Source organism: Osmerus mordax, chromosome 6, assembly GCF_038355195.1.
Source record: "Osmerus mordax isolate fOsmMor3 chromosome 6, fOsmMor3.pri, whole genome shotgun sequence".
Lineage (NCBI taxonomy): Eukaryota > Metazoa > Chordata > Actinopteri > Osmeriformes > Osmeridae > Osmerus > Osmerus mordax.
Genome location: NC_090055.1, coordinates 14,486,238 through 14,498,549, shown reverse-complemented (window position 1 = coordinate 14,498,549; position 12,312 = coordinate 14,486,238). Strand labels below are relative to the sequence as shown.

At 39.7% G+C, this 12,312-nt stretch overlaps 1 protein-coding gene across 1 annotated transcript in view; it reads right to left on the bottom strand.

The window, feature by feature from the left end:
- Window positions 1-12,312, bottom strand: part of LOC136943733 (CUB and sushi domain-containing protein 3-like) — a 384,366-nt gene that overhangs the window by 92,286 nt on the left and 279,768 nt on the right. Inside the window, exons 53-54 of the mRNA XM_067237158.1 lie at window positions 11,741-11,914; window positions 5,452-5,625 (exon numbers count right to left, since the gene is read on the bottom strand). Of these exons, the coding sequence (XP_067093259.1) occupies window positions 5,452-5,625; window positions 11,741-11,914 (348 nt within the window). The remainder of the gene's footprint in view (window positions 1-5,451; window positions 5,626-11,740; window positions 11,915-12,312) is intronic.

Below are 12,312 nucleotides of genomic sequence, written 5' to 3'. Positions count from 1 at the left end.
TTTTATTCAAGTTAGCAAGCTAGAGTAGTATGTTATCGATATGTAACTAGCATGATAGCCTAACGTTATTTGGCTATCAATTAATAACAGTTTATTAGTTTTAATAACAGCTTAGTATTAACTATGCTCAGTGCCTCCATCAATACATTATTTCAGCCCCGCCCAAAAATTCCTGATCACAAAAACTTTGCTAAACTATTTAACGGTCTAACTGCACAATTCAGTACTACATAGTTCAAAGGCTTTGTAATGTGTTCAAACTATACATAAAAAAAAAAATGTGTTTAGAAAAAACCTTGAATTTCACTTAACAGGGACTGCAATAACAGTCAAGTGGCAACAATTTCCCCTAATTAACTTGTGCAAATATTTTCTGCCACCGTATATTTCCATCACCTCTTTTTGGAGTCTCTTTTGCGGCTGGCTGAGTTGCTCATCTGCACATGTTGTCAAGTGTTATCTGACTATCTTCCTGCCCAATTGCCAGTTAGTAATAGAATCACTGGAATTACCTGATCAAAGTCATTTATTAATGCCTTGAATACGGTGGCCGACATGTGCAAACTCGTACAAATAAATCTATTGTGTCTACACAACACTTTAACAGATTGACTAGATATCATTTGAAGTGATAACGTTAGTTGTTTCCACGTCTGTTGTCGAAGCAAACTGGATCGACTTAGGTGGGTAGAACGTTACAGCTTACCAACCAAACTAAACTCCTCAAAAAAAGTTCGGAAACGTTATTTTGGTCAATTATTTCTCCCCTTCAGTAATACCAATTGGTATTGTATTTTATCTTGTTAAGATAAAAAATAACCTGACAAAGATGTGGACAAACATGCATCGTGAATTGTAGATTTACATGTAGCCTACGGGTTATTTATTCGAATGAAAAACAGACAGGAACATTTACATTTAGTCATTTTAGCAGACGCTCTTATCCAGAGCGACTTACAGTAAGGAACATGAAATAACGCGTAAGCCCCATTGCCAATAATCTAAATCATCACACATTCTACCTATGCTCTTGCATAGGTAGAATGTGGGGGGAGTCAGATGGCTGAGCGGTGAGGGAATCGGGCTAGTAATCCGAAGGTTGCCAGTTCGATTCCCGGTCATGCCAGCTGACGTTGTGTCCTTGGGCAAGGCACTTCACCCTATTTGCCTCGGGGGAATGTCCCTGTACTTACTGTAAGTCGCTCTGGATAAGAGCGTCTGCTAAATGACTAAATGTAAATGTGAACTAGTTTACATGCCATCATGCCTTAACAGTCTAGGTGTTTTCGCTATCTAGCTGTTCTTGCATTCCTTGCAAATCAGCGTTAATAAAAAGCAGATGAGCTAGAGTCTAGCTAACATTGACTCAACGGGCATGGCTGATCTATACCGTAGCTCTAGCGTAGAAGATCCCTGTGCAAGCAAACAGGATCGACTTATAGGTGGGTAACGTTAGCACTACAGCTTACTAGCAAACTATCGTGATTAAACTCAAGTAAGGTGAAGTGCCTTGCCCAAGGACACAACGTCTTTTGGCACGGCCGAGAATTGAACCAACAACCTTCTGATTAATAGCCCAACTCCCTAACCGCTCAGCCATCTGACCCCCCATTTACACGACAACACGGGTTATTTATTTGAATGAAACACAGTCAGGAACATGAAATAACGTTAGCCCCATTGCCAATAAACTAAATCATCACACATTCTACAGATGCTAGATACAGGCAGGATACGTTAGCATTGCTAATAACTGTTAGCGACAACATCATACTACAGCTTGCGGTTGTGATGAACATAAGGTCGGAACAGCACCTCTTTTCAGCAACAGCTTCATAGCAAATCTTGCTTTACATTGTCCCAGGTTTTCAAAACTGTCCTTGTTGAAATGGTTTGAGCAAATTGAGGGTCGAACTGCACAGGGATCTTCTCATAGACAAACATCACAGCCCGTCGAGTGTTTGGTTCCTTGGGAAGACTCTGAAAAGTGTCAGCATTCCCTGTACAGCCTGGAACACTGCATTTACCACCGTAGTCCATTTTCAATATACTAGAAAAATGTTCTTCTTTGTAATTCTGTGAAAGTATACAAAGCAGCACACAGCAAATTTTGGGGCGTGACAAAGGTACAGACTAGAGCCCAAAAAGGTGGCTGTTTCAAAACCTACCGTTTTACAGCTACATTTTTTAATAGTGAGATTTGCATAGGAAAGAGGTTTCAATGGACTTTGGGGTTCACTGTATGTCCATTTTACCCACTGAACTGTCGTTCTTCAACTGTGACAAGGTAAATTCGGTGGGAAGCTGACAACCTGGTGACCTTGTGTAGCCAGAACAACTTAGAGCTCAATGCTCTTAAGACAGTGGAGATGGTTGTGGACTTAAGGAAGAACACAGCCCCACTCACCCCCATCACCCTGTGCGACTCCCCAGTCAACAGTCCTCCCGCTTCCTGGGCACTATCCTTTCCCAGGACCTCAAGTGGGAACTGAACATCAGCTCCTTCACCAAGAAAGCACAACAGAGGATGTACTTCCTACGACAGCTGAAGAAATTCAACCTGCCAAAGACAATGATGGTGCACTTCTACACAGCCATCATTGAGTCCATCCTCACCTCCTCCATCACCATCTGGTACGCTGCTGCCACTGCCAAGGATAAGATCAGACTGCAGCGCATCATCCGCAATCTGCCTACCCTTGAGGACCTGCACACCTCGAGAACCCTGAGGCGAGCAAGGGAGATTGTGGCCTGACTCCTCCCACCCTGGACACACTCTGTTTCAGCCACTTCCCTCCGGCAGAAGGCTGCGGTCCATCAGGACCAAAACCTCACGCCACAAAAAGTTTCTTCCCATCCGCTACTGGCCTCTTCAACAAGGCCAAGGACTCACACTGACTTTAACACTTAATCTGCACAACACACCCTGCCATATTGCAAAGTACTATGTTGCCCTATTTGTATATTATAGCTACTTTATATTTTATTGGGTGTGCTTTGCCTTCGGCAAGGGCACAACCTTTGTTCTCTCACATGTATATTATTATTGGGTGTGCTTTGCCTTCGGCAAGGGCACAACCTTTGTTCTCTCACATATATATTATTATTTTTATTTCTTTTTACCCCCCTAAATCTCAGTCAATATTTGGCCTACATAGACAACCTAGGTGTCAAAAGTTTCGTCTTGGTAGCAATTGAGTTGCTTGTATTTTTATTTACGTTCGGTTGCATGGTATAAATTGAAATTACGTTTTTGTGGCAAAAAGTGAAGCTAACGGTGTTCAACTTGCTAGCCACAGTCACTGACGCTACTAACGTCATAACGTCACGAAAACACGCGTGATACCTCTAGCAGAACATTAGCAGAGAATATCTAATATAAACAGGCTCATTAGTGTAGCAGCTCGTTTAGTTCTGGGAGATAGCTAGGTATAGCTAACTATAGCTTTACTAGGCAGCTGCAGAAACTCCACAAGAAAAGAGGCCAGGGTGATAATAACTATTTACTCATTTTACTTTGTGATATGAAACACAATTGTGAAGTGTAATGTACAATATAAGCTGATATTATTAAGGAATTACATCTACTTTCGGAAACAGTAGTCTACTATATCACTGAAGCATTAGCATCATGACATTAGCCTCTGTTGCCCGGGCAACACATACTACAGCGGTCGTTAAAATAAACATTCTTCACAAATACATTTTCGTTGTAGGATTTATTATGACATTAGATTACAGTGAAATTATCATTACCTGTGGTTTCAAACCAGTGTAGCTCACTGCAACGCTGTTGCCTACGCGAGACACACTAGCTAACAAAAACATCTCCACAGCTGTTTAGGAAGTCAAACGGGGAAAGAACATGTTTGGTACTCCCCTTACTTAAATCAAAAGTCTTTCAATATGTGAAACTATCTGACTACTAATCTGGACTTCATTGCCACAACCTAAACTTTGTCAATCTGTCATGAAAATATTAATTTCAGCCTAAACCGTACAACGGAACGTTGAATCGAATTCAACCAACGCAATCGCTACCAACGAACACAACAGTCTAGTACTGTACTGTAGTAGTACAATTTACCGGGGCAGCTTCTCCACACAGGGCTATATCGTATTTTGCCTTGTTACTGACAATGATCGTTTCCAGCAAACTTATTTTGAATTAGCCATTTCCCCCTAAATAAATGTCAAGCTTATTTACGTTTTTGGGGGGCATATTTTCAGTTAGCAGATGGTACTGTTTCAATCGCGATTCCATCTAATTGCCTACTGCCGGTGACAACGTTGTTACTGATAATAGCTTGTTTCAAAGGGGTTCAGCTTGTTTCAAAGGTGGTTCTTAATGAATGAATGCAATATGAGTGGGCTAAATGCTTGACAATATCACTACTGTAGAACGGAAAAAGTTAAGGTGACGTTTAAGTCATATAGGTTAGGTTCATTCTACATTTACATTGTCATTTAGAAGACGCCCGTTTCCAGAGCAACTTACAGTAAGTACGGGGACATGCTACACTTCACTTTTTGTATTTTGAATTGTACATGAGCAGCAACAAATGTATGCTGTGCTTTTAAATCTATGCAATCTTCATAAATAATAAGTAGCCATTTTTATATAAAAATATACAGAAATTACAGTTAATAAACGGACCCATCTGCAACTGATGCAAGCAAGCACACCCGACAATTTCCCCAGAAATTGTACCCTTTCTAGTTTGACATATTTTAGCCCCTTAGTATTAGTTCTACTTTGTACACTACTACATTTATGATTCGAATATGTTTCATGTATGCACCTACCTGCCACAATAAATTCCTTGTTTGTGTGAACTTTCATGGCGAATAAAACCAATTCTGATTCTGACATCGCAAGCAATCTTCCACATCGTCATAATTAGTATTGCAAAGATGGAGTACAGCATCATTTTTGGGCCTTTATCGTTCGGTTGTATAGGACTCAACTTCCAATGTTTACAGAGACTTAAATGTCAAAAATGCAGCATGGAAGAGTGTAGTCATGCCAGCAAAGATGCTAGGTAGGTTAGATTTGTGAAATGTTTGTTATGGGTAAACAGGATCGAGTATTCAGCCATTTGACAATTTGTTATAGCTAGCTCACTGCAAATATTGAACAAAGTTTTCTTGTGATCCCATAAACAATAGAATACAATTGAAAGCTAGATATCCCATCTCTTCTTCCATGACAAAGCACTGCAAAAGTTGGAAAGATTTAACTCATGTGACACACCTGCCCTACCGCATCCAAATCTGGCTGAGTGTGGTAGATTAGCCGCAGCGATGCGGATTGCATTCTATTAAAATGAATGGACTAGAAATGTTAAGATAAACAAATATATTGTGATATATACCGTTACCGTCCGTGCTTCAAATTATACCGTGATATGTAGTAGGCCATACCGCCCAGCCCTAGTTTGAGGTCTTTACCTCTGCATGTAGGTGGTTGTTGGTTCCACTGGCGGTTGGCCTGGCACTGGGCACTGGAGGGCCCCTCCAAGGTGTAGCCCTTGTTACAGGAAAAGCTGACAACATCGTTGTAGTTGAAGCCGTCCCCTATGGTACGACCATAGATAGGGCTTCCCGGATGGCCACAAGTGATCGCTAGGCATTGACAGGTGAAGAAAACACAATAGCGCAGATCAATACACAACCTACCATAGGGATGTCATTATCACTTCACTCATGGGACCCCCTTGGGGAAAATAAATAGGTACTCCTGTAATAAACTAAGCTAGGCCTTTCAATGCAGCCAAGTGCTTTCTTGAGGGCTAGACAACACAAGTGGCATGTGAACACTTGTTAACACAAGAAGCGCAGAGGGGTCATTTTGACCCAGTGAAGAAGAAAATTGTCTCTTGGCACTCGATCAAATTTCAGGACCCTGCTTTCTTGACTTTTCCTAGATATGTGTGTTTTATCACCCAGTATTTTACATTAAAAAAAAAAAGATTTAAAAGATAATTTATGGCTATTTCACTCCAGCTTACTGTTAAATAGCTGCCAGGTGCGCGTTCTGCCATTTTGTTTCTGCATTTCCAAGGCTACGATTCTCTTTCTATCAGCAGGTGTTGCAAGGGCTCCGGTATGCGAGTCGTCTGTTATTCAGACAAAGTTTAATATATAGTGTATATATACCTAATATGTATAGTTTATACAGATATATATATATATATATATATATATATATATATATATATATATATGAATGTGCAAAATGATAACAAGAATTTAATTATACGAAGTGCATTTGTTTCACATACATGTGTGTAGACAATGGTATAAGCGCAATTCTTATGTCCCGTTATTTTAGAGCGGCAACAATAATTTAGAATTGCAAATAAGCTATGTTTTGTAAAGCAGAGAAACTTAACTTATAAAAGCATTTTTGCATATTCAAACATGGACCTAACAAATCATCAGCCGATAAAATCACCAATGAAAATGGACATATCTATGTATGTAAGGCAAATGAGTGGATACTCAAACTATAGTTTGCGATCAGAAGTTCTATAGAAGGAGCTATTGAAATGGTCTCATAAACATTCAAGGGTCTGATAGATCCATCCATTATCCTGGCACAACAGTTATTGTTATTTATTTATTGACAGGGCACTGTCCAAGTATTGCAATATAGATTGCAAGTATATTACATGAGAGAAGGGTAACCTATTTGTTTGGAACTTCTAAGCTAGAAGCTACGATCTCTGCTTGCTGTCCCGTTTATCCTGCTCTCAAATGTTTACTCCCTGAACAATAAATTTGACTGTAGCACGAAATGGTCCAAAAATTCTATGCTAGTTCCTACTTAGGCTGCCTACTGCTCATCGCTGGTGGAGTTTATGACTGTCGTGTTCACACTCGTAGTTCGCTTCTCTTGGATCTCTTTGTCTGGACCAAAACGTGTAATTATAGCCTACTGTATAGTCTTGGTTCGTCTACAGAGCAATTGCATCAAAGTTCGTTTTCATCTAACCAAACCTGCTAAGTGTGAACACACCCTTATGCAGACTATTTTATTTCCCACTGCTCTAATCCGCCCCCACTTTGGCTGCCTAGTCCTAAAACCACATCTGTTATGCTATTCCCTGCATACAGTAAGCTAAATGAAATGTATTCTTGAGCTGTAAGTAGGCCTATCAGAATGGAATGCTTGGAATGTTGGGTAACTGGATTTGAGTAAGCAAGAGCTACACCGTTGACAGGAACTATTAAGACCAAATGCATTGATTCACTACGCGATCGATCATTAGGGGAGATGGGATCACATCTTTGAAAGATACATCCACGGGTTACCAGCTCAAGTCCTGTGCACAATGCAGTAGGCTACCCAAGATTAGATTATTTATTCTATTTAGTCCGTTAGATGAAAAGGGAACAAAACGTAGGCTATTCTAAATCATCTGTCAGGCTAGATATAGTAGATAGGCCGCCTATTGATTTATCAAATGCAACTCTCGTTTTACATGTGCTACTGCCCCTTCATAACCCGCCATCTACACTTGAAACTGGAGTCCCAATGTTACAGTAATAGTCTATATAAAATAGTGGTGGGCATAGATAATTTTTTTTAATCTAGATTAATCTCACTGTAATCTTGGCGTTAATCTAGATTAATCTAGATTAAAATGGCTCATTTGAATTCCGCCGAAGGCATTCAGAATATGTGTGCTACCCAAATAATGACTAAAAGTAAGTCTTTGAGAACGGGTTTCTCAAGCCAGGTGGCGCATTACACCAGGAGCTCATCTTCTGTTTCCAAAATGCATCACAAACTGCTTGAGAAAGCTGTTCTACTATGATAATTGGTGATGAAAATAAATTATGTTCAATAAGATGTACTTGTGTTTATTAACTGTTTATTACATTAGTTAGCTTTGCTGATAGAGCTGTGCTGACGGGCTTGCCTCGGTTGCACTCAAACATCGTAGTTTGACGACGACTCTTCCCCTGCGCTACATCAGTGCTTGGCCCGGCATCTTCCGCACTGCTAAGGGATGCTTTGCGTTTAGGTGGTATTTGAGACTGGAAGAACTCCTACAGTAAACTAATTCCACATAGCACAAGGTGAAAACAACCCTAGTCTTGTCGAGGTTTCCATTGGGAAGCTTCTTAAAAATAAATTTTCCCTGAAGCAAACCAGGCGGGTTCATAGCTGCATCCATGTTAGCACGTCACGTTTGATGTGATAATTTCATACAAAAGGCATACACACAGGTTCGAAGACTCGTTCTTGCCCCCTACAGTGCAATTCGGCTAGGTATACATCCACGCTAAAATATCAAGGTGAAAGTCATCATAGCTTGCGTAGTATAGACCCAGCTCCCAACCCAACTTTGAGAATAGATTAACGGCGATATTCTTTTTTATCGCCGATAAGAGTTGCAGCGCGTTAACGCCGATAACGGCCCACCACTAATATAAAACCAAAATACACATTCTCAAACAGTATGATATTATTTCGGACATATTATCCACTGTGTCTTGTCATTCCAAAAGTTGTTAAATTGAATAGGCTAAGCATCTGCAGGCTAACATCAAGTCTATAGCCTAGAATTTCCAAACCATTTGCTCTCATTTTTGCAATACTTGGACTGTGTTCTGACAATAAATGAAGAACATTACATGTTTTGCCAGTATAACTGGATTTAATTAGAGCATTGAATGTTTATTATGTCCCTGTGTGTTTGTTTATACTTATGACTAGGGCCAACGCGATCTTGTCAGCCGACTAAAATGTTGATATGTCAGTAACAGCATCCCTCTCTGTAGACTGATGGACCTAACAACGCTTTAAGTAGGGAAAAATGACTCAGCGCTTTTGGTGTTAATTGATCTGTGTAAATAAGGCGTGCCGTGTAACCAGACAAATAAAATCTCCACATTTTATATGATGTAATCTTGGTAGCCTGTTTTAAATTTAAATTTGAGAGAAAAAAAATATTCAGATACAAAAAAATTCAATAAATGTTTTACATTTAGTCATTTAGCAGACGCTCTTATCCTTAGCGACTTACAGTAAGTACAGGGACATTCCCCCAAGGCAAGTAGGGTTGCACGGCCGGGAATTGAACCGGCAACCTTCTTAGTAAGAGCCCAATTCCCTAACCGCTCAGCAATCTGACTCCTAATACAAATATATTACATAAAAAATATATTGTGAAACAAGATTTCAGGGTTTTTCCTGCATAGACAAAATGTTGGCGCGCGCCCAAGCCGTTTTCCAGAGCGCCTATGACAAATCCCGAGCGCCTAAGGCAAAAAAAAGTCTGCGATACAAAAAAAAGAAGCTGTGAAGCTGTGTTCATCACGGGTGCAATGCATGTCAGCGAATATGTTCTCAATAGTATGTTTCAAGTAGGTTACAGCCGAACCCTCGTTCTGTTTTGATCAATAGTAATCGATTTGAAATGTGTGTCTTGTCTGATCAATACGCAACTGTGAGGTGCGCGAATGGACAGAGCGGCCAGTAAACTGTCGTTCCGCTTCGAGGGCCAAACTGACGTGCACGAATACACCTGTACAAATGCAAATGACATTTACACTCAAATTGCTGACAAAAGTTTGATTAACGATTTCCAACGCAGCCTCCATTGATAGGCTATTCTTAACCTGGAATGATAATATATAGTTTAGGCACGAAGAAAATAAAAGGAAATTGCAAAACACCTTGGAATAAATACATTGATAGAAATATATATAAAGTTCTATGTGCTCGCTATAACTTCTATTCTCATCACTTCTATTCTAACTCATCGCAATTAATCACTTGTGCGGTGTATGTCCGCGAATATGTTTAATAGTAGGTACAGCCGAACCCTTGTTCTGTTTTGATCAATATCAAATTTGTCCCCCCCAATAAATCACTGTAAACATAAATATGTAATTTCAATAATATTAATAATACGCGATGAAAGCACTTTGCTGATTATGGACACAGTGGCGCTTTTTTAATGTGCTATGTGTTACAGCAGTAATTTTGGTGTCCCCCTCAGGAATTGTTCTTGAGAAAATGTCATATGCCCCTGTCATATGCCCCCCCAAAGTTGATAGCAGATTTTCGCCACTGTAGTAATCGCGTTGATAGAAAGATCGAGTGTGTCTTCTTGTCTGATCAAGACGCAACTGTGATGTGCGCGAACAATATCTTGCTTCTAAGCAAGCACCCAATTATCAACCTGCGGAATCCTGACTTCATCAGTTGGCGGTTAGATAGTTAGATAAACAGTTAGACAAACTTGAATTTCATAATTTGTGTGTTCCGTTTCTGACCACTGGTTAGTTCTAGATTCTATTGATATACATTTCAGTAGTTTGCATATGTAAAGAGGTAAACCTTGATAATCTTTGAACCATACATGATAGCACCATGGGGCTTGGACTATTGTCAATCTATTAGCCTATCTATTTTAATCTAAAGTGGAAGCAAAATGATTTCCTCCAGCATAGCCTCCATTATTTATGAAATGGTAATTATTTTATTTTTTTAACATAGATGTCTGCTAATAAGGTGACATGGTAACACTGTTTTTTTTTGAGCACCGAAGACCCATTTTGACCCAGGAAAAACCCTGGATTTAAACACTGTGTATATTTTAAAATGCAAGCTTAGAGTAAGATATTAGCTGGGAATGATGTGGAAGGAGGATTTATTTAGAAAAGATCAAGTCCAAACCTGCCAAGCATCTGCAATTCCAAGATCTTGATCTGAATAGGCATACGTGTTGGCAAACAGAGCAATCAACTCTCTATTCCTCACATTATCAGTGATTGGCAACAAGACAACGGAGACAGATGGCTGAGCGGTTAGGGAGTCGGGCTATTAATCAGAAGGTTGTTGGTTCGATTCCTGGCCGTGCCAAATGACGTTGTGTCCTTGGGCAAGGCGCTTCACCCTACTTGCCTCGGGGAGAATGTCCCTGTACTTACTGTAAGTCGCTCTGGATAAGAGCGTCTGCAAAATGACTAAATGTAAATGTAACAAGACTACTACACTACCTTATTAAACATATGATAGGCTTTGCTTTTCTAGGTATAGGATAGATCGCTGTCACCTGTCTCTCACTGATTTGTGACAGCATGTTCAGTGAAGGGCAGAAGTAAGTTTTTTGACTTGTGGTCATTTTTCATCCAGAGGCCTTCTCTTCTCTGTTTTGCAAACCTGCTGAAAGGTCTGCTGATAACATTTCTGATAGTTACTAAAGTAGGCTTACAGCAGGCCCTGAAAACCTGGCTGAAGTTATGATTTGGGCCATAGGGATAATGTTAAGATAGATAATTAGCTAATTAACTTGTGTTTAGATTCATTTACTTTTTAAATCATTTTATTTAAGTATTACAATTGAAAAAGGTTTTGAGTCAAATTATGTCACTAAATTATCAAGCTACTCCAACTGAGGTTTGATATACTTTCAGAAAAGATTGAGCAATGAGAATGATCCAAAATTACAGTTAAATGAAAATTTAGGGCAGACAGTGACATTAATTTGTATAAAAGGGTACATCATGATAAAATGTATGCAAATGTCTAGATTTACATTCCATCCTCCTCAATAATTACAGTCACCACTTGGCCATTGGTATCACAATTTATAAAACAAGCAACTTGTGATAAATTTGCCATACATACCTGTTAAAAACAGCAACAATGTTCACACTCACCCTCATTCAGTTCCTGACTATGCTACTTCTGTATGAATGCTAGTAGAGCAACACTTACAGATACAGGCTGGTTTCTGACCAGACCAGTTGTGGTCCTGCTGACAAATTCGGACTGAAGAGCCAATGAGGCGAAACCCTGGGTTGCACTGGTACACCACTGTGTCTCTGTAGCCAAAGTTCTCTCCAATCACCTGGCCATTCACAATGTGTTCTGGTATCCCACAGTGCCCAGCTGTGTGTTTAAAAAAAATACACAGGATATCCTGTTTAATGTTTTCTTCACCTTATTCAATACAACACAAAAACATAAATACGTAATACAATAACTTTCAATAAAACACCATTATCTGCCAATACTAGGAAGTGGAGGCAGGCCACCTTTAAATTCCTTACATCTCTCCGATTCACATAATCTCATTGCTTTCAGCTACGTCTCCTTCAGAGGAGAAATATCACTGAGATTTCCTCTGCCACTTAAACCCAGAAAATTGTCACTGACTTAATGCAAGTCTGAATTCACTTCCACATCTAAGATGCAGCGCAGCGATTTATTATTACACTTGAAATCCAGAAAAGCCACAGCAGCCAAACATTCAAAGATTCAGTTGCAGTACTCTCTACTTGACTGTA